The sequence below is a fragment of the Brassica rapa genome, chromosome A04 (assembly GCF_000309985.2).
Source record: "Brassica rapa cultivar Chiifu-401-42 chromosome A04, CAAS_Brap_v3.01, whole genome shotgun sequence".
In the NCBI taxonomy this organism is placed as follows: domain Eukaryota; kingdom Viridiplantae; phylum Streptophyta; class Magnoliopsida; order Brassicales; family Brassicaceae; genus Brassica; species Brassica rapa.
Window position 1 is genome coordinate 4,695,188 of NC_024798.2, and position 23,687 is coordinate 4,718,874.

General features: G+C 34.2%; 1 protein-coding gene across 1 annotated transcript; it reads left to right on the plus strand.

The window, feature by feature from the left end:
• The first annotated feature begins 1,246 nt into the window (after positions 1 to 1,246).
• LOC103863461 (protein SMAX1-LIKE 3) lies at positions 1,247 to 4,315 on the plus strand. Its single transcript, XM_009141202.3, has 3 exons — positions 1,247 to 2,358; positions 2,684 to 2,888; positions 2,992 to 4,315. The coding sequence occupies exons 1-3, from the start codon at positions 1,247 to 1,249 to the stop codon at positions 4,063 to 4,065; spliced, it is 2,391 nt and encodes a 796-aa protein (XP_009139450.1). The 3' UTR covers positions 4,066 to 4,315.
• The last annotated feature ends 19,372 nt before the right edge of the window (positions 4,316 to 23,687 follow it).

Below are 23,687 nucleotides of genomic sequence, written 5' to 3' on the forward strand. Positions count from 1 at the left end.
ACCCTTCTTTGTTATGTGTTTCTTGCCCTTAAGAACATAATTAATTTGGGGTTTTTAGGGTAGGGTTTTTAACGGAATATAAGAAACCGTCTCTTAACCTTTTTAGTTAAAAGTTAAGAGACGGTTTCTTATATTCCGTTAATAACTCCACCCTCACCGGTCATGTTCTGAGAGTTTGGATGGTAATAACATTTGTAAACTAAAGTACGATTTCAATATCATTACATATGTGTATTTTGGCTGAGAGAACATTTTTCTTTACAAATTTTTGATAGGTTGAAAATTACATAAACAGGTTACGACTTTCGTCATCAAGCGAGTGATTTGTGATTGTCTTTTGGAACAGAATTTGATACTTCATTTTTGTTACTTGTAAATGAGATAGTAACATCTATTATACACAGTCTTATTGATTACTGTTAACACCTAATCAACTATGTTAATTTGAGTGAAAATATTCTTTGGGAAAAATATTATATGCTTATTGAGACATAGTTGGCTAAAATATATACTATTTTTAAGACAAAAATCTGGTCATTGCTATGTTTTTTGTTGCTCCTATGTTGTTGATTACATGTGATATGATCCTAGTAGCTTCAAAGTGCCAAAAGGAGAGACTGATTATAACCCATATCTATAAAAGAAAAATTCTACAGATATTATTGAGGCTATAATTTATTCTTTAGTTATATATTATATAAGCAAAGGATGATTTGTAATTTTAGCTGCAGTACCCCATATATTCTTTAATTAGGTTCTTTTATCAATAAGTGATACACTTTGCAGAAAAGAAAGAGACCCACTTAGCTGCAGTATCCATTACATCTTTTTGGTGGAATTTGAGAAAGAAAAGAATATAAGGGCAAAGCTGAGTTACCTTTTCCTTTTGATATTGCTTTGTCATCACATGCATTCCACTTTGCACTACAAAATTCACTTTGGACCCTAAAAAATCCCCCAAAATTTTGCCTCGCTCACAAGAAAAGCATACACGTTTCCTCCTTCCTCATATATTTGAAGACCAAAACCCTTTTCTTTTCACCTCTCCCTTGATCTCTCCCTCTATTTCCTTACTCTGCTCTTAGCTTTAAGACTTAATCCCACCTTCCAAATAGGATCAATCCTTCTACTTTAAGTGCTTTTGTTATCTATGAAGCCAAGTCCCTTGAAGCCTTTACCGTATAACTCTCTCTTCTAAGTACTATTACTACCCCTCCCCTGTCTTCCTTTACGGTGTTTTGTCACCATGAGAGCCGGAAGCTGCACGGTGGAGCAAGCTCTCACGCCTGAGGCTGCAAACTTGGTGAAACAAGCCATGAGCTTGGCTAGAAGGAGAGGACATGCTCAAGTCACACCTCTCCATGTGGCTAGCACCATGCTCTCCGCTCCCACTGGTTTACTTAGAACAGCTTGTCTCCAATCCCACACGCATCCTCTTCAGTGCAGAGCACTAGAGCTCTGCTTTAACGTGGCACTAAACCGCCTCCCGACCTCCACGGGGAGTCCTATGTTAGGGGTTCAAACTTCCCCTTTCCCTTCTATCTCTAACGCTCTCGGTGCAGCTTTCAAACGCGCGCAGGCTCACCAGCGGCGTGGATCCATCGAAAGCCAGCAGCAACCGGTCCTAGCAGTCAATATTGAAGTGGAGCAGCTGATCATATCAATCCTAGATGATCCTAGCGTGAGTAGAGTTATGAGAGAAGCTGGTTTCTCGAGTCCTCAAGTGAAAAGCAAAGTCGAGCAAGCTGTCTCTTCAGAGACTTGCTCGAAAACAACCTCTTCGAGTAAACCTAAAGAAGGACAAGTCAGGAACGAGGATGTCATGAACGTTATAGAGAGTCTAGTCGACAAAAAGAGAAAGAACTTCGTGATCGTGGGAGAGTGTTTAGCAACTGTTGACAAAGTTGTGCGAACAGTGATGGAGAAAGTTGACAAAAAAGACGTGCCCGAAGCTTTAAAAGACGTGAAGTTTATAACTCTATCATTCTCCTCGTTTGGACAACCAACTAGATTCGATGTGGAGCATAAGCTAAAGGAGTTGGAGACACTCGTGAGAAGCTGTGTAGGAAAAGGAGTGATTCTTAATCTTGGAGACCTAAACTGGTTCGTAGAGTCTAGAACGAATAGTAACAACAACAACAACTACTGTGCGGTGGAGCATATGATAATGGAGATAGGGAAGTTGGCTCGTGGATTGGTCATGGGAGATCTTGGAAGGTTTTGGTTAATGGGTCTTGCGACTTCAGAGACTTACGTGAGATGCAAGTCTGGTCAACCCTCTCTTGAGTCCCTTTGGTGTCTCACTACTCTCACTATTCCAACAACTAGTAGCCTCCGCTTGAGTCTTGTCCCCGAGAGGTAAAAGTCTTAGTTGGATATGATCTAACTATTAGCAATGTTTTTTTTTTTTTTAGTTTTCTTGGATATTTTCTAACTATTTTGTCTCTTTTTCGAAAAAGACAATTTCACCTATAGTGTTTTTGCTTTATTTGGTGATCATCTAAAAGAACGGTGTAACAACGTGCATCCTCTTTATAACCTTTTTATATTTATTTTCACTTTTAAATGCTTTCTTGTGAGAAATACTAAAGAAAGACTTATGAATTACTTAATTTCAGTTTAAGTTAAAGATAAAATCAAGTTAAACACTCCTTAGCTAATCACCATTTTGTTTTCAAAGCAGTGAGGTTGAAGTGAAGAAGTTAGAGAACTCACCTTTCCAGCTGCATCCATTAGGGGAGCAGCTCAGTTTCTGTGAGGAATGTTCTCCCAAATTTGAAGCAGAAGCTAGGTTCTTGCAATGCAGCAATAGCAAAAGCAATGTAACCATTGCAGCTTTACCGGCGTGGCTTCAGCAGTACAAGAAGGAGAATCAAAGTAGTCACAATGTGAGTTGCATAACCAACAAAATCTAATTCACATCTCTCATTTCCAACTCATTTTTTTAATTTTATTTTAAGAGCGTCTATGTGTGATTCTTGGATTTGGCAGGATTCAGATTCTATCAAAGAACTTGTGGTCAAGTGGAACACAATCTGCGGTTCAATCCACAAGAGACCATCTCTAAAAACACTCACACTCTCTTCCCCTACTTCTTCCTTTTCTGGTTCCTTTCATCATCTTCAAACCAACGGTGATTGGCCCGTGATCGAGACAAACAAGTACCTTCATCATCACTCCGTGACCTCTGGTGCATCCGAACTAAGACTGTTCATTCCAGAACATGATAGCAAGCAAAGAACAGAACTCTTTTGTTCGAATCCTAATACGACAAGTAATTCAGCAGCTTCTTCGAGCGATGGAATGGAGGTGGAACACGTCTCTTCTAGGTTTAAAGAGATGAATGTTGAAAACCTAGCGACACTATGTGATGCCTTGCAGAGCAAGGTACCATGGCAGAAGGATATAATCTCAGAGATAGCCAAAACTGTCTTGAAATGTAGGTCGGGATCGAGTAGGATAAAGATAAACGGAATAGATGATACAAAAGAAGACACATGGATGTTCTTTCAAGGTCTTGATGTAGAGGCTAAAGAGAAGATCGCTAGAGAATTGGCTAAACTCGTGTTCGGTTCACAAGACAGCTTTGTCTCTATCTGTTTGAGCAGTTTCTCATCGAAAGATTTGAGGAACAAGAGGCCGAGAGATGAACAGAACTGGAGTTACATTGAGAGATTCTCTGAAGCTGTTTCCTTTGATCCAAGAAGAGTGTTCTTAGTGGAAGATATAGAGCAAGCTGATTATTTGTCTCTAATGGGTTTCAAGAGAGCCATCGAGAGAGGAAGAGTTTGTAACTCGAGTGGTGAAGAAGCTTCGCTTAGAGATGCAATTGTGATCTTGAGCTGTGAGAGATTCAGCTCAAGATCAAGAGCTTGTTCTCCTCCGGTTAATCAGAAGTCGTCGGACGGTTCAGATCAATCTGAGGACAAGAACGTTGCTACTTGCGTTGTACTCGATCTTAACCTCTCTCTTGATGATGGCGTTTGTGAAAAAGAGTCATCTGATGAGATTGGCTTGCTCGAAGCTGTAGATGGACGGTTTCATTTCAAATGTTCATCAACGTAGCACCATGCATGTGTGCATGTAATGTAACATGCCAGTTTATGAAAATGAACTTTTCGATGACATCATGCGCTATTCGTTTCCTTAGGAATTTCTCTCTCTCATTGGGGCAAAACTTTGGCCTTTGGGCTAAACGTGTAGACGTAGTTTTGAATACTTTTTGGCTTAGGAACTTTCTAGATGGATATGTTTGTTTATTTTCCATTTTATGTAAGTTTTCCCTATTTTAAAACAAATGTTTTTCCCCCTCTCACCATCAATATATTAGATGAATGTAAATTTCATGTAACGAATGAGGCAGCTAGGGTTTTGAAATTAGTTTCAAAACATTATTCTTCACCAGCAAAGTGGTATATGTACTTTAGCTTGACAAACAAAACAAGATCTAGCCTAGGAGAAGAGCATGTTTAGATACTACTATCATATATATATGTCGCTTAAAGTCTTATTCGTTCTTTTATTTCTATATGTTATAGATTTTGAATTGTGTGATTTAAGTTTCATATATTCGGCAGCTTCGTGCATGCAAGTTAATGCTTAGTTGCATACAAGTGTTCCTCTCTCAGAGCACCATCATTGGTTTAGTATTTAAGATAGGGTTCTAAATCAAATAAAACTAATCTATACTATTATTTGCGAAGTAAATTTTTGGAATAGAGCTCTCACGTTAAAAGTTAGAGTGGTTAATATCGTTTATATCTTTAATGAATAAAATGTATAATTAAATTAAAAAATAAAAATGAAATTTTAATTTATTTGATTAGATAATTGATTAAAGTTAATGAAGAATTATCCAAAATCTGAAAATATAATCATAAACAGAGATAATTTCTGTATATATTGTATTGTTATCTAAAAAAGTATTTTAATAAAAAGTTAAAAGCATGAATTATATATAAAAATTTAAAAACATGAATTATATAACTAAATATTAATCTATACTATCATTTGCGAAGTAAATTTTTGGAATCGAGCTCTCACGTTAAAAGTTAGAGTGGTTAATATCGTTTATACCCTTAATGAATAAAATGTATAATTAAATTAAAAATAAAAACGAATTTTAATTTATTTGATTAGATAATTGATTAAAATTAATAATAGTAAAAATTATCCAAAATCTGAAAATATAATCATAAACAAAGATAATTTATGTATATATTGTATTTTTATCTGAAAAAGTCTTTTTATAAAAAGTTAAAAACATGAAGTATATATAAAAAGTTAAAAACATGAATTATATATAAAAAGTTAAAAATATGAATTATATAAATAAATATTAATCAAATTGTAATAAATGCATTCACACTATAATAGCAATTTGAGAATAAGCACACTGACATGTCACGTGTAGAGAGCTTCTTAGACAAAATCTATATAAATGTGCTTACACTATCTAGTTTATGTTTTTTTAAAATATATAACTCACATGTAAAGTTACAATAAAACTCACACTATCCAGATTTTTCGATTCGAATCAAAACGGATATATAACGAATCGAAAGTCCAATTATACATGTATTATTTTTATTATTTATGGATAGGATGGGTAAAATATTTGTAAATTTTTGATTCGATTTGCTATGCGTTTTTATTCGAACCAAAATATCCGGATATCTGTTACCCTACGAAGAAAATCAAATACTAAAATGCAATATCTGTAAAAAATGAAAAAAATCACAAATACTAATATTTTTAGGAAAGGATATCTGATTTGATCTGCTGTATACATATATATATATATACATATATTTAAAGAATTATATATAAGTTATATATATATATATATTATAGTTTATATAATTTTTACAGTATTCTTATGTATTAAATTTATTATATTAGGTATTATAATTTAAAAAGTTAAATAATAATTTATTTTTTTGATGAAATATTATTATTTTATATTATTTTTAGATTTTTCATTTATTTTTAAATTTTTTTATTTTATTTACGGATTAAATCGGATATCCGAGACACCAAATATACGGGTGGCTACGGATCGAATCAACACTAATACCTCCAAATATCTGGATATTAGATCTGTGCCTACCCTATTTACGGATACAATTTGATTTTCTTTATATGAAAGAAAATGCACTAATATCTAGGCTTATTTTATTTTTAATTAATTTTATTTTAAGAATTTTATCTTTCATGTGTTATTTTGAATACAAACGTCATTTAATATTGATTAATAGTATCTTTATATATTTACCAACCACTTTTATATACTTTACATATACATACATGTGGACATTGACGTTAATACCTATATAGTTAAATATTCACCACAACTGAAGTATCTAATTCTCTTGGAAGTTTAAATATTTTTTTAATGCTTCTTTCACTATCGACCAAATTATAGTAAAATGATTAGTCTTAATAATTTTATTTTCCTTTTCTTTAACTATTATATGTTTAAAAACTATAATATGAAACCATTGGTTCGATATATCAGGACTATCTAAAATTTATACAATCTAAAACTAAACAAATAATTATAATTTTTGGTTATCACCGGAGAAAACCAAAACATCAATAATTTGAAGTGAACATACCAAAATAAATATTGATGTTGAATTATAGCTATATTTTAAGAGATTAAAAAAAAAATAACCTAAAACTGAACTGATATCCAAAATAAACAGATTTTTTTCCAGATTAAACAGATTTAATGTCTTTTTATTAAAAATTAATAAAACTAATAATCACATTCTGCGTAAGGTGTGAGTTATTACCTAGTTACTTAGATACTTAGTAAATATCTATGTTTGGAGGTGCTCTCATGTTCAATCGATTGCTTTTGGAAACTCTCGGATAATCCAAAGCTCGAATCTTTGATAATTACACATTTACACTAACAAAAAAAAAAGAAAGAGAAGAAGATAAGCTAAACTTAAGCTAGAAGAAAGAACGCTTAAGCTAGAAGAAAGAACATGCAAATATTCAACGCGACAGTATACTTAATCACTTGATACACAATTATACGTTTATCATAAAGCATGTTATTCTTATTCTTCTTTTACGAAAGTTTTGTCGTTAACTATGACAATTAAAATCAGTCGAGTTGTACGACAAGGTTGAAAATATGATAAACATTCCGGATTTGAAACCTACCATCTTAAATATTTCTATTTGTGTAGCCAGACGATATGGATATTTAATTTTATTTCGAGAATCATGTCTATCTGGCGCCGACGTACGGGCGAGAAACCCGTTGGACACCTCCGGATTGTAAAAAATAAAAACTATGACAATTAAAAAGAACAAAAAACTATGACAATTCTTTAACTTCATCCATTTCGAAATAAGTGATGCTACCATTCTATTTTCCTTTTAAAACACATTTGATATTTTATCTTTTACAATACAAATGGAGGGATTCACAAGTGGAATCAATTTTGCTTATTTGTCTTTACAATTAGTTGTTGTTGTTATGCACCTTTTCTTTTAATGTACACTCAACGAAAAAATCATCTATGGAACAGACGGAATATAAACTAGATAAACTATGATTAAGCCGTAATCTATCTAAACATAAAACATACAACACTAGTCATTGTTTCCTTTAGCATCCAAGACAGCTTGATTGATATTATAGATCTCCACAAACTTTATTGCCACTCTGTTTCATTTCATCTTTTATTTTTCTCGAGAAAAAAGGAAGAAGCCACCACCTTAATTAGAATCTCCTGCTTTTCTCTATTTCTCTTTTGCCTTTCCGAGTTTAGTTTTCTTTTAAATCTCAGAAGTTTTGGGTATTATTGTGCATCCCTTGGACCGGGGATTAGAATATACATGGAACGCTTTTGTGAATGAATCTTCTTTCACACTTGAAATAATAAGGTAAGCTTTTCCGCTTGGATGTGTTGCGTATGGTGGACAAAGAGCTCAAAAGTTGATCGATATATATGATGTATTATTTTTATAATAACATAAAATTAAACATTGCATATATATATACAATAATCAAATATGAGCATTTCATTATAAGTATATTAAATATGAACAGTTGTTTTCTTTATAAATATAATAATGGATCGATTTATTAAGATTGAGATACTAAAGGCCATAATATATGTGAATGAATATCGGTTTGTAGGCCGTTTTTGTCCACCTACATATTATTCCTTGTTACCAAAGGTAAAGGTCTCTTTAGTTTGTTATATATATATTGCTCTAATATTTGGTATACAGTTCGATTAAATCCATGGTTCTTAAATTTGCCCTCTTAAATTTCAACCTTCCAATATATACACACATGAGTTAAAAATAAATTAAAGTAATAAGTGTTGATTCGTAGACATGCACTACCATCTGAACTTCTTTAGAAAAAAAAACAATTCAAAGTAATAATACCAACTATGATGCAGCAAAGCTTTTCTATTTACTTATCCCACTTCATCTATGGTCCAAAGAAGAACCGATACACAACAAATTGTCGGTAAATGTCTAATAGATAACATTTATAATTATATGAATTGCATCACTTGAAGGAAACACCAATGTGTACACACAAAGATATCCACATTATTATAACGGCACTTTTGATATTTGATATGTATGCGTATAATATGTCCATAAATTCATGCATGGAATCTAAAGTTTATCCTCAAAAGCAGGAAGGAATATAAAGTTAAGCATGATTTTTGAAAAGTATATGATTAATTTATTTACAAGAATTGCAGAAAGTGGGTGAGCCTTTTAAAGCAGAAAAAAGAGAGTAAAAAGCTAAATTCTATCTCTCTGCTTTTGGAGTTTTTTTTTTTTAAGCTTTTGAGAGTCTTGTGATGGGCATTTAGTCACTAGAGACCTTAACTTTGTTCTCAACTTAATTCCCTTTCATCTTTAAAAAGTAATGAGAACACTTATACCAAAAAAAAGTAATGAGAACACACTAACCTTTTCTCCTCGTGATGGTTTTTTATCAGCTAAATAAGAAGAACAGAGCGACAAGTCATTTATTAGAATGTAAGCAACACATGAATCCAACACATTCATTCTGTGGCGCATCCTTGAGGACCAACAAGTCAGTTATTATTAGAATGTAACCAACACATGAATCCAACACATTCATTCTGTGGTGCATTCTTTGAGCCCAACAACAAAATACGTATATCCTTGGGCTATATATGTATTTCCGTTCAACGGGTATATATGTATTTTTGTTCAACGGACTATATATGTATATGAAATAAAAAAACTGATGTAATCGTAACCCGTTAGTGTATTGCTAAAATGGGCCTTTCAACATGATGTTAGTTTGATAATCATTTCGGCTTTTCCATATTAAAATGACCCAAAGCCTTACTGTTGAGGAAACACAGGACATAGCCACTGAACGTGATGTTCTTCTCACTTATAATTCACGAGTCAAGCATCACTTTTCTTTTTTGACAAAGATCAAGCATCACAGCTTAACATGGTACGAAAAAGAAAGAAAGATCAAGCATCATTTTCTGAAGGTCGTTATTAGTTTATTTAAAGTAGAAGAGAAAACTGGGACAAATCCCTTGGCAATGAATGTTTAGTATATACAAATTGTTGCGCGGAAACACTCAGATTCGAGATGAATCAGAGTCTCAATCGATCTCACTAATGCTCAATCTCACGATCACTCACGAGAAAACGAAGCTCAAGATCGAACACGTAAAGAAAACACAAAGAAGATAGACACATACAGATTTGTTCACCCAAGGTATCTCTCCGATATGGAGAACTAATCCCTGGAGCCAGACTCAGTCTAGCAAATCCACTCGAACATAAGCAATCGTCTTCTACAACTCTGATCAATCACGTCTTCTTCTCTCTCAGCTCTCTATCTAATTCTGTTACTCTCTCAGCTCATATCCTCTTATATATATCGAAGACTTACAAAGCCTAACCGAAGACTAAGTATTAAACCGGCTCAACACATAACTGTATTTAACCAACAACTTAATCTACCCAGTAACAAACTTATAACTAACCCAAGAAGACTAAAGCTTAGATCACATATCAACATACTCCTCCTTGAGCTAAGCTTCACCTGACACTTCAACCATTTTATGCAACGATCAAGACTTTTACCTCTGTTCCCTTCAGTGGATTCACCTTCTAGACTTACACCATCTGGCACGGTCCAAGCTTCCTCAAGCTTGAGTTACTTTGAGCAAGCTTAACGCTGCGTTAAACTTACTCACTGGAACCACCTTCGTCAAAATATCAGACGGGTTCCTACTTGTATGAATCTTCAACACTTCAACTTCTCCTTCATCGATGACTTCTCGAATGAAATCATGTCTCACTCCCATGTGTTTGGTATGCTCGTGGAACACAACGTTCTTGGATAAGCAGATGGCATTCTGCGAATCACACCACACCTGAACTGGTCCATGAACAACCTCAAAATCCTCAAGGAAACCTTTTAGCCAGATCGCGTCCTTCACTGCTTCAGTCAGCGAGATACTCCGCTTCCGTTTTAGACAATGCCACTACTGGTTGTAGGCATGATCTCCAACTGACCACATTCCCTCCTATGGTGAACACATAACCCGTCAATGACTTCCTTCTATCTCTGTCCCCTGCATAATCTGAGTCACATTAGCCTTGAATTTTGAACTCCTTCTCTTGAGTATAGACCAACTGAAACTCAGCAGACCCCTTCATATACCGGAGAAGCCACTTTACAGCTTCCCAATGAATCTCCCCTGGTCTGCTCATAAACCGGCTCATAAGCCCTACTGCATATGCAAGGTCAGGTCTTGATCCTACCAAAGCATACATGAGGCTTCCTACCGCTGATAGATATGGTATAATATCAGTATCAATATCCTCCTCCTTCTATTTTACAGCTGATAGCTTAAAATGTGCTCCCATGGGGATTAGAGAACTCTTAGCTTCCTCCATTCTGAAGTTCGAAACCAACTTCTTGATATACACTGATTGAGACAATCTTAACACGCCTTTACTCCTGTCTCTGTAGATATCCATTCTCAATATCCGTCGAGGTGGTCCTAGATCTTTCATTTCAAAACTTGAATCCAACTGCTCCTTAAGCTTCTTGATATCTCTCATATCCATAGCTGCTAGGAGCATATCATCTACATAAAGTAGAAGATACACCAGACTTCCATCAGAACCTTCTGCAGTGTATACGCAAGCATCACGCTGACTTCTTTTGTACCCGTTGAGAGTCATGAACTCATCAAATCGTTTGTTCCATTGGCGAGGGGACTGTTTGAGTCCGGATAAGGACTTCTTTAGCAAACACACATGGTCAGGCTTCGATTTTTCTTCATAGCCTTCTGGCTGCTCCATGTAGAGGTTCTCTTCCAAGTTCCCATGCAAAAACGCAGGCTTCACGTCCATTTGCTCTAGCTCCAGATCTAAGTTAACTACTAGTGACAGCAGTGTACGAATGGACACATGCTTGACTACTGGAGCAAACACTTCGTGGTAGTCAATGCCTTCTTTTTGAGTGAAGCCCCGAGCCACCAAACGTGCTTTATGCCTCTTAGGATCTTCTTCAGTCATTCCTGGCTTGAGCTTGTAAAGCCATTTACAACTGATCACTTTCCTGTCTTTGGGTCTCTTTACCAGCACCCATGTACCATTCTTGATCAGTGAGTCCATCTCATCATCAGATGCCAAATCCCACTTCTCCCAGTCTTCACTCGCCTTTGCTTCAGCATAATATGTCGGCTCTTCTATGTTCATGAGTTCGAACATAGACAATATAATGCAAGGACTATGAGCAATCGTAATCATTAAACTTGACTGGTGGGACTACTGTTCTTCTTCGTATGTCTCTGGCCAATTGATCGTTGGTCAGACTAGTCCTTGCATTTTCTACATCAGCTTCCTCGAGATCCTCTGGCTCGCCTTCATCGGCTGAACTTGTAGTAGCTCATCCTTTCTCTGAGCTACCTAAACCTTCGTTAACAGGCATCTTTACAAACGGTCTTTCTGCTTTCTCTTTAGCAGTTTCCTTTGACTCTTCCTCAATTCCCTTAGGTATGTCGTTGAACATCATGTCTTCACAAAACTTCACGTTTCTGCTAACTACACATTTTTCTCCATCAAGCAGCCAAATCTTGTATCCCTTTGTGCCAGGAAGATAGCCTATAAAGACTCCCTTGACTGATCTTGGCTTTAGCTTCCTCATGTGTTTGTACCCTGGTTTCTTTCCGAGCCAAATCTCTTCTGGGACCTTCAACCCTATCGCAGATGCTGGAGATCTGTTGATAGTGTACACTGAGAATGCTGTTGCCTCTGACCAAAAGTCTTCACTAAGGCCTGACTCATTTAGTAGGCATTGTGCCTTCTCCATTATTGTACGGTTCATCTTCTTAGCTACGCCGTTTTGTTGAGGCGTATAGGCACAAGTCTTGTGCCTAGTTATGACATTCTTCCTGCAAAACTCATTAAACACATGGTTGCAAAACTCTAGGCTGTTATCAGTCCTAAGGCATTTAACTTTTCTATCAACCTGATTCTCTACAAGCATTTTCCATTCACTAAAGCTAGCAAACGTTTCATCCTTAGTCCTAAGAAACCATATCCAGACCTTCCTAGAATGATCATCTACTATAGACAGAAAATATCTATTACTAGACAATGATGGATGAACATTATGAGAATCCCAGAGATCTGCATGAACATATTCTAAAACATTTTTAGTGTCATGCTTACCAGTACCAAAACTTCCTCTTTTGGCCTTTCCCATTACGCAGTGCTCACAGAAGAACTCTGCCACAACATCTTTCTTGGTTAGTATCCCATTGCCTAAAAGATGTTTAAGGTTCTTGTAGCTCATGTGTCCCAAGCGGCTGTGCCAGATTGGCACCTTTAGTTTGAGTCCCTCTGCATTGCAGGCCTCTGGACTGACTGTTTCACCATCCAAAATGTAGAGTCCGTTTATCAGACTGCCCTGCAACGCGATCTTGGAGTTCTTCGTGAAGATGATCTTGCTGCCATCTCCTTTATGTTTAAATCCCAACTTGTCAAAGGTTCCTGTAGAGATGAGGTTTCTCCGGAGGGATGGTACATATCTGACGTTTTGCATCATCCATACTCCTTGCCATCCTCAACTCCTTTTCCTTGTGGTGTAAGTGGATTGCTTACACTCTTACTGTCTCGCATCCCAAACTTGTCTACAAGTTTGTTTGCATACTTTTCTTGTGAAAAAATATGCTTCCATCGTCTTGAATTACATCCATTCCAAGAAAGTAGTTCAACAATCCAAGATCCACCATCTCGAATTTTTTCTTCATGTTCTCCTTGAATGTTTTGATGCTCTGAGTGTTGCTTCCTGTGATGATTATATCATCCACATATAGACTCACGATCAACACATCTCCTCCTTGCTTCATGATGTATAAAGCCGCATCATTCATACTCCTCTCAAAACCGTTTTGAAGAAAATATGAATCTATTCTTCTATACCATGCTCTTGGAGCTTGCTTTAAACCATATAAAGCTTTGTGTAGCCTTAACACCTTGTGTTCTTTCCCGTGTGTCACATACCCAGGCGGTTGTGTGACATACACTTCTTCCTTGAGGTCACCATTGAGAAAGGCTGACTTCACATCCATCTGATACAATCGCCACTTCATCTGAGCCGCATAGGCAAGTTTGGCTCGTATTGTATCATGTCTTGAGACAGGGTCAAAAATCTCAAGGTTGACTACTCTTGAGAGAACCCTCTTGCAACTAGCCGCGCCTTGTGCTTGATGTGATTGCCGTTTGCATCGTTCTTGATCTTGTAGATCCATTTCACACTTATCACATTCTTCTTCTTTGGCTTGTCCACTAGTTCTCATGTCTTGTTTTTCTCGATCATGAATATTTCCTCATTCATTGCTTCTCTCCATTTCTTGGTACCACACACTTCATCATAAGTGTACGGTTCTTTATGTGCATGAAGACAAGCTTCTATCGCTTGAGCCGCTTCATCAAGCTCTACTCTCAGTGCCCTTTCCATGATATCAACCATGGACCTGAACTTCCTTGGTGCCTTATAAGCTTCTTCATCTCCACTACTAGTATCATGATCATCATTTTGAATGAAAACAGGACTGAAAATACCTCTGGATTGTTCCTCAGGGCTGGATGTACCTTCGGTTTGTTCCTCAGGGCTGGATGTAACTTCGGTTTGTTTCTCAGGCGAGTGAGAGTCTTCACTATGGCGATATATTAGTTGTGAAAGATTAGATGCACAAGGTAGATAGCTAATTTAGCTATATACTTGAGAATCCAGAATTTTTTATCATTTTTTTATAGAAGTCAATTAAAACAGAGAAAATATATGCTTGAAAAGAGGTAGAAAACTAAAAGAAAACCAGAAAACGCAGTCACTCTCGAGTAACAACAAGAAACTATATTTTGGCAGTACTAGAAAGAAAATATAGTGTATCTGAAATGATCAAGATAACACTCTGTGATATGAAACCAACTGTAATATGCTCTGTTTCACGATAAAAAGTGGAGAAATAGATTCTGGGGTATGTCCATGTACTTAATATATACTATGTATTTCTTGTACTTAATATAGAGAAACTATTGAACTTTATATAAAAAACATATAATTAATGTCACATTTTTGCCACATATTATTATTATTATTATTCTTTTGAAAATTAACGATGATTCAAAACTGTTGAATGTTTGTTGCAAAATTCGCAATATATTTGTTTTTGTTGCAAAATGTTGCAATTTAGTAATGAAACCATGCAACATCTATTATAGTTGTGATTTTGCAATAAATTTGTAATGAAACTGCAACAAATATTTATTATCGCAAAAATATTGCAATAATTATAGCAAATTATTAACGAAAATGGATGTTGCAGTTTTTATGTTGCAATATGACTATTTTCTTGTAGTGAGACAACTCCAATGTCTTCCTCACTTCTTCTTGCCTTTTCCAATCCCACTTCTTGCTTTCTTCAATCTTGACATCTTTTGATACTTCAATCTTCTCATTCTCCAAGATGAGAACTTTATAGCCTTTGGATTGGTTGCTATATCCAACAAAGACTCCACGCTTTGCCTTGATATCTAGCTTCCTCTTCTTTTGATCTGGGACATGTATATAAATTATGCTACCAAACATTTTCATGTGTGACACATATGGCTTGTGTCCACACCACTTTTTTATAGGAGTGATATCTTCTTCTATTGCCTTTGATGGCAGACAGTTTTGAAGATATGAGGCAATGTATACCACTTATGCCCATAACTTGAGCGGTAAGTCTTGCTCTGCCAACATCGATCTAGCCATCTCCACCAAGGTCCTATTCATGCGCTCCGATGCACCATTTTGTTGTGGTGAATAGGGCAAGGTGACTTGCTTATTGATTCCTTCTTCTTCACAGAACAGGTTGAATTCACGTGAAGTGAACTCACCACCTCCATCTGATCTCAGCTTCTTGATGGTACAATCCGATTGCTTCTCCACCATTGCTTTGAACTTCTTGAACAATGAGAATGTCTCTGACTTTTGCTTCATGAAGTATACCCAACACATGTGAGTATGATCATCCAAGAATAGCAAAAAGTATCGGCTTCCATCAATAAACTGATGCTGCATCGGCCCACATACATCCGTATGTACAATCTCAAGCTTTTCTCTTGTCTTAGTTTGAGATTCCTTTGGGAAGCTTTTGTGTGATTGTTTTCCAAGTGTACACGCCTCACATGCTTTCTTCTTGACTTTAAACTTTGGTAATCCCTTTACCAAGTCTTTATGTTACATTTGTTGCAACCTTTTGTCGCCTACATGACCAAATATCTTGTGCCATGTCTCCATGTTTCCTTCCTCACTAGCGCTCATGGCTTCTTCTACCTGAGCCGAACTCATCCTGATTCGATAGTTTTTGTGAGTCATTGGGATATCCATTATCCTCCTTCCTTTTGCATCCTCTATGATGCATCTCTTCTCTTGGAATCTCACCCGGTATCCGCTTGAAACAATTTGTGGAACACTCAACAAATTCTTTGCCAAACCTGGAACGAATAACACATTTCTGATGGTCCTCTTGCCACCTTTAGTCATGACGGTAATATCTCCTTTACCGGCTGTCATGACTGTGCATCCATTTCCAATCTTTATTGGAACCTTGATACTCCTATCAAGCTTTAAGAAGTAACTATCCTCCTTTGTCATATGATTAGTTGCTCCACTGTCTACTAACCAAACATCTTCCATCACTGTTGTTGCTGCTTCGCTTGCACTGAACAACATGTGATCTTCATTCAAGTATTCTTCGAGACTTAGATGTGCCTTCTCTTTCTTCTTTGAGTAGCACTTATTTGCAAATTGGCCTAACTTGCCACGATTGTAATGCTCCTTGTTACTTCTGTGATCCGTCTTTGGATCATCCTTCTTATGTTTCCTCAGACACTCGCTCTCATTGTGGTTGTTCTACTTGCAGAAACCGCACCACTTCTTGCCTCCTCGGCGCTTTGAGTTATCTTGTGTAACACCATAATTTATGTGTTTAACACGAGCATCGAATGCTCCTTCACTGGTGCTTTCTTCTCTTGCAGCCAGCCTTGCTTCATGAGCCTTCAAGATCCCGTTCAACTCTGCCATCTTTGTTGAAGTCAAATCGCTTGTTTTCTCCAATACACTGACTATGCTATCGAACTTGGCTGGGAGAGAGATGAGTATCTTCTTTATGAATTGAACATTTGTCTTCTGTTCACCATGATAACTTAATTGATTTGCTAATTCAACTATCTTATCCGTAAGACCTTAATGTCTTCATTCTCATACATCTTCAGATTCTCGTACTCCCTTTGCAATGTTTGAAGTTTAATCAAACGAACTTGAAGAGAGCCTTCATACTCTTCCTTCAATGCATCCCACGCCTCTTTGGATGTTGATGCTGCTGCAATCCGTGAGAAGATATGAACCGATACAACAGTTTGCAAAATTTGCAAAGCCAATGTATCGTTCATCATCGCTTCTTCTCTAAGCGATCTTGCCCTTGCTGTTTCAGGGGTTTCATCCACTTGTGCTGGTGGGGCTCCTACGGCTTCTTCAACCACAAACCATAACTTTCTGGTCTTGAGAATGGTTGTCATCTTAATGCTCCATAATTCGTACTTCTCTCCATCAAATATGGGGATTACTTGATTCTTCATCGTTTCGTGTGGTTCCAAAATCGTATGCAAAAATCTTCTAGCCTCCTTTTCTCCACGCCAAGTGTTTTTCTTACTAGTACTTTGTTCTTCGTCCTCTCAACCTTAAAGCTCTGATTCCATGTTAATCTTTTACCAACCGCTTGTGTTACGCAACGATCACAGTGTGTTACACACGAGTTCAAGAGAAAGAATAAGATAGACGTTTCAGGCTTATAAACTTTTCTGAAAATACTTTTGTATTATTATACTTTTGTATTATTGAGATTCGGTGATATTGTTTACAACAAATGATTGATCTTTATATAGAGTACGAATCATGACAAGTATAACTCTTTATACTAAAGGACACAACATGAACAGTTACAACTTTTTGTATAATAACATAAATAACTAACTTATGTAAATGTATTAAGGAGAGATTAGATTATAGTTTAACGACTTTCCCTTGATCTGCATATCCTGATTCTCGTGCTTCCCCTGCAAATCAGGTTGGTTCATAATGAGGCACAAAGTGCAATTATTCTCAGTTGAAAAAAAAGCATAAGTGAAATTATTCGAAATTACAGTGCCATGTTGACTTTTGCATTCTCCCCTGCCAGAGTTTTTTTTTTATAATTGATATAAATGTTTGGCAATGTGGTTTTGAACTTTCTATTGGATTATTACTGTGTTTACATTTGGTGATATTGTGAATAGTATGAAACATATTTAACTTGATGCTGTGTTTTTTAGATATTATTAAAAGTTGATCGAGAATATATTTTATTATTTAAAAATGAAAAACGTGGTTGCTGACATTAAAATTAAGAGGTTGTAGAAAGAGTTATATGATGTGTTTCGTTCACAATTTTTTATATGTTTAAAATTGTAGCATTGGTTGCGTCTTTTGTTGATGTTGTCTGGCGTCTGGGTGGTATGCTATTGTTGCTTTTGTCGCATGTAGAATAAAAACGTAACTGCTGAATTTTCTAATGGGTTCTTTCTTTCTCAAAAAAAAAACAAATTCTTCGATTTGTTTCCAACATGGATCTCCGAGATTTATGTTTTGCTGCTATTCTATTTTGTCGATTTATGTTTCTTTAACATCTATCTCACCTTTATACAACATGATTAAGCCATAAAGCTAAATGACATCTACATATAATTCTTTTGTTGATGTTTGTAGATGATTGATTTATCTGATGTCGTGATTTTCTAGATGAAAATATTTTTGAATGGTTTTAACATAGTGAATTTCCACGTTGCCGGCGGATAAACACGATAGAACACGATTGTAAGGGATGCTAGCGGATTGCCTTTCCATGGTTTGATGTTTATATGCTTCTATATTAGTTGTCTTGAGCAGCTTGTGCAAGATTCGGTGATGATCGCATGACGGATATGATATTTCTTTTCATTTCTTGAGACAGATCCTTGATGATTGAGAGGGGTTAATTTTCATTCATTTTTAATGTTATGTTGTCAATGATATTGTGGGAGTGTTATCCGGTTTAATTTTACATGATAGTTTGACGGCGAATTACCGACCACAAACTCGGAGACGAATCTGTTCTCTAACTCTCCAGATCTCAAGGTTATAGAAAGAGTTATTACAGTAATACAGTTATTACAGTTAATAAAGACAGAGCAAGGAACCCGACCTTGAAACATCAGTGAAGATTCCATTCCAGCAAAAAGGAGGAGGTTGTCATTCTTGGTTGATGATTTGCTAAGATTTTAATGATTGAAAGGAAGAAAGTAATGAATTTCACAAATCCAACACCCTTATCTATGAGTCTAGATTCGTAGAATAAGGAGGTAGTTTAAATGAGATGTAGTGGGAGACGGTGGCGGAGCCAGAAACTTTTTGTATTGGGATCAAAAAGAAAAAAATCAAAACATAATGTTTAAATGACCAAAAAACTATAAATGTATTACACAAAAAAAAACAATAGAAATAAAATAAGATTAAAACTAATATAAATCAAAAGTTTTAAAAATAAAAAATGAAAATATATTAGTTGTATAATTAAATTTTGCCTTTAATGTTTTGTAATTATTTATTTAAAAGTAGTTGGGTCAGCTGACCCCCCCCCCCCCCCCCCCCCTCCCCCCCTACCCCTTAGCTGCCTCCGCTTCTGGTGGGAGAAGTTCTTCATCGACTTTAATGAGAAGTCTAATAAGCCTGATTGAATGCGAATGATAGCAGTTAGGCCACCGGGGCTTCAGAGGCGGTTAAATGAACATTCATGTCACCACTGCGGCTCCGTTTATCGAGATCCCGTAGATGTACATAATTATGGGCATGTCCATGATTTATTTTATGGTCCAAATTAAAGCATGTTACTAAAGAAATAAAAAGAGCCCATCTACTCAGATATAACAAAACACAACGAAAATAGAATTTTAGAAACTGCCACATGGCGCAATTTAGAACAAGGGAAAGGTGATGCGCTGAAAAGAGACAAAATGCAACTTTATTGCAATATACATTATCATGTGGGTGAATGCATACTGACCATTTTTCTTATTTATTTGTAAGTTATCGTTCAGGATATAATTTATTATTGGTGTTTCATATATATTTTATTTTAAATTTAACTAACTTATTAGACATGTCTTTTAAACTCTTTATTTTATCTTCTATCATATAAACATTGTTTTTAAAATAGATTTATTCAAAAGCACTTTTATGAGATCATTTTAATTTTATGTATACCCTATATAGAACCTATAACTTTTATAGGTGAAGCGGATTATAGATTTTCAAGAAATCATCATGTAGTATTTTTTACTACATCATGTAGTTTGATTTATTGTTAATGACTTTTTGAATGAAATTGTTAATGACTTTTATCTATAAGAAAATTTTGTATACTACGTCGTGTTAGGTTTTCTTCATAATAACATATTTGATTATATTCTAGGAAGTTTTCGACTGAAACTGAATTAATAAATTTTTTGTCAAAACATAAAATAAAAGTGTTGATTAAAATTTCAATTTTAGATAAATAAATAATTTTTATTTTATTTTTAATTGAAAAAAGGCAGTTTGAAATTCATAGCTAGCCATATTTTTAACAATATTTTTATTACAGAAGTGGATTATTTTTACCAATGATTCTTTTATTAATCTTTTTTAAATGTCAAAGTTTCTTCAAGAAACTATTTTTTTAATGAATTTTCTTTTCTTAATAATATATCATCTTAATCCAGCACCTCAAGTCTGAGTAATAAAATAGTTTTTTGATGTAAAAAATAAATTAAATTTTCTTAATTTAACTTAATTTATTTTAGGTTATTTTTGAAACAACCAAAATAATTACAATTTTTGTAAAAAATAATAGTTATTAATATAAAGATAGTACGCGAGATACTTTCTAAAGCTTTCATGCAGGCCCGGCCCAATACATTTTAATGCCTAAAGCAAAAATATATTTGGTGCCCCTAGTTGATCAAACCCAGCACCTGTGACCACATACAATGATACGTAACCACTAAACTATAAACAAACTTTAACATTGTAGCGTCCCTAAAATATTAATCTAACTTGACGCCCAAAGCACCAGCTTCCCCAACTTTATGCCAGGGCCGGTACTGCTTTCATGTAGTCAAATTATTTTTCTTGTGTCGATGGTGTGGAATTAATTTATCACAAATCTACTATAAACTTTATCTATGTGTGTTTTCTTGTTTCTTAGGTTATTTTCTTGCTTAAAAAATTTAGATACGAACATGGATTTTGAACATTGCTTTATAATTTTAACTAACAAAGCAAACTCTCCACATGATCTATTTTCTTTTATACAATTTTATTTTGGAAATATTGACATTTTAAAAATATTAAATATTTATAATAGTTTGACATGTTTTGATTGGCGGGTTTAAATTTTATGTAGACATTCTCAATGGCTTATAGGCTCAAATTTTAATGTATGTGTACATTTTTAGTATTATGTACCTTAAACCTTTAAATTAGATATGTTTTAATTTCTTATAGTTCTGATTCTTTTAAAGTTTGTATTCTTCATAAAATATTAGTTCTTTTCGAAATATTAGTGTATATATATATCAACGTAATTCCTTTTTAAGGAATATTCTGTTTTCACTTTAACTTAATTTATCTTAGGTTATTTTCTGAAATAATCAAATAATTTATTCACAAAATTCAATAATAAAAATAATAAGAATAATACTAACAATAATAATAATACAATGGCGGCAGTCTTGCGTGAAGTGCCAAGAATCAATCGTCTCTCGTCGTTTATATGGATGCAGAGTTATTAGTTTGGTTTGCAGAATTTTAGTTGAGTTCGTGCATGTTGATGACAAAAAGAAACTATTATATGAAGATTTTCACTATTAGGTAGCTTCAAATTTTTAAATCTTATGTGAATTAAATTATTATAGTTCAAAATAATCAATTTTGTATTATTTTTATAATAGTTTGATATTTTATCTTAATTTTATAAAATAATATATATCAAGTTTATTAATTTTAAGTGATTTAAAATTAGTTTAATTTATTTTACATGGAATTTAAAATTATATATATCTTTTAAAAAAATTTTATTATTTGTTTAGAAAGTATTTAGTAATTTATATTATTAAGTTGATTTATTTCTGATCATTGTTTTTGCTATTTTATCTTATTTTGCATTAATTTATATTTTATTTTAGGAAAAACAATTTTGGAAGTTTTGAAATTTTGAAAATAATGATTTGTCATATTTATCTTTAATATTAAATTTCCAAAACAATATTATATGTATAAAGTTAATTCTTTTTCAGTGAGCTACATAATATTAATACTTTTGGACATAACTTTTATCTCTTCAATGTTAAATGATCAAAAAATTTATTAGTGAGCTACATAATATTAATACTTTTGGACATAATTTTTCAGTGAGCTACATAGTATTATTTTTTTTATATGGAATCTTAACATTTTAAATTTTTCTAAAAAATCATAATTTTATTAAAAATATTTATTAATGTTATGTTAATTTTCAAAAATATTATATATATATATATATGTATATATATTTATTTTAATTTTAAAATATTTTTATTTTACCTTATTTTGTATGAATTTCTATTTTATTTTGGAAACAAAACATTTTTGGAAGTTTTAACTTCTGAAAATAATGATTTGTCATTTTGATTTGTAATTTTAAATATTATGTAGTATACAATACATGTGTAATTTAGGTAAAGTTCTCAAGTGTAATGCATTATCAAGTTAATAGAATATTAAAAACTCCGTAACCGGTCAAGAACAAGTCTGGATCTGCCAGAGCCAGAGTTCGAGGCAGCACTAAGTAGTATAACTTGAGGATATGGTTGAGACAAATGAATCTTTACTTGGTTTATCTTAGTAGAACACACCCTTATGGACAGCATATGTGTGTAAAAATTCTTCGTGATTGATAAGTTTCATCATATCAAAAAGGCTGATTCGGGATCGAGCGATGATCTATTTCGTGTTTTTAACGAGAATATACATACAAGTGATGTATTGATGAAGTTTCGACCTTTTGTTGGTGAATTCTTGAAAGGAGTTCTGAAGTAGAAACATCGACGGTGATTTATAATATATTTCGAGGATCAAATCATTACAGGTAGAGATATCAGCGGTGATTTATAGTCACTAGAACTTGTTTTGGCCAAACCACGTGGAGTGCTATCTGGGACTATGAACATAGATTGATGAACCGAAACCACCATAACTTGACAATGATTTCTAAGTATAATTATTTTCAATGAAACAGTTACAAGGATAGGTCCAAGGAAAACTCTTAAATTCTTGAAGAATATGTCTTTGAAAGTAGATACTGAAAGTTGCGTAGCTAGAGGGAAAGAGAGAAGAAATATGTACAGAAGACCACTAAATTTAAAGGTCTGGTTTATTGTTATGTATGGGCTAACATAAGTTTTTTTTTCAGATCCAGTTTTATTAATTTTTTTGGACTGTAGTTCTTATCTTTACTAGGTATTACTCCATCTTCTTTAGGTCCAGAATAAATGTTTTAAAATATTTTTTTCTCTAAAAGATATAGATTTTATTTCTTTTTCATTTTTAATATACGTAAACACACACACATAAAGATAACAGAGCCCTAACGAAGTGATATCGAGGGTATGCAGGACCGGCTTACACCATTGAGCAAGGGGGCGTGGGCTCGGGGGCCCAAAATATTTTCCCATAAATAATGCTAAAAGGGGGCCGATTGTTTTTAAAAATAGATATAAGGGCTTAAAATTTTTAAATTTACTTATAAATATATGCAAAAAAAATATTAAAATTATTTTGCCCAAGACCCATAGATTCATGAGAAATTAGGAGCTCTACCAACACACTTACACGATATTGGCCATATACCAAAGACATGAAAAATGAAAAATGTTCATGATGTCTTTTTACCCTGCTACCCCTATTTCATAAACCTCTCACATTAACTAAAAGAAGTAGAGCAAATCTTCCCGTAAGATACACAAAGATTTATTCTCTACTGAAT

Excerpts from the sequence above, each read along its gene's own strand:
- LOC103863461 (XM_009141202.3), top strand. The coding sequence starts at position 1,247 with ATGAGAGCCGGAAGCTGCACGGTGGAGCAAGCTCTCACGCCTGAGGCT. Across the intron at positions 2,359-2,683 it reads TTGAGTCTTGTCCCCGAGAG|TGAGGTTGAAGTGAAGAAGT; the intron begins GTAAAAGTCTTA and ends TTTTCAAAGCAG. Across the intron at positions 2,889-2,991 it reads AGAATCAAAGTAGTCACAAT|GATTCAGATTCTATCAAAGA; the intron begins GTGAGTTGCATA and ends TGGATTTGGCAG.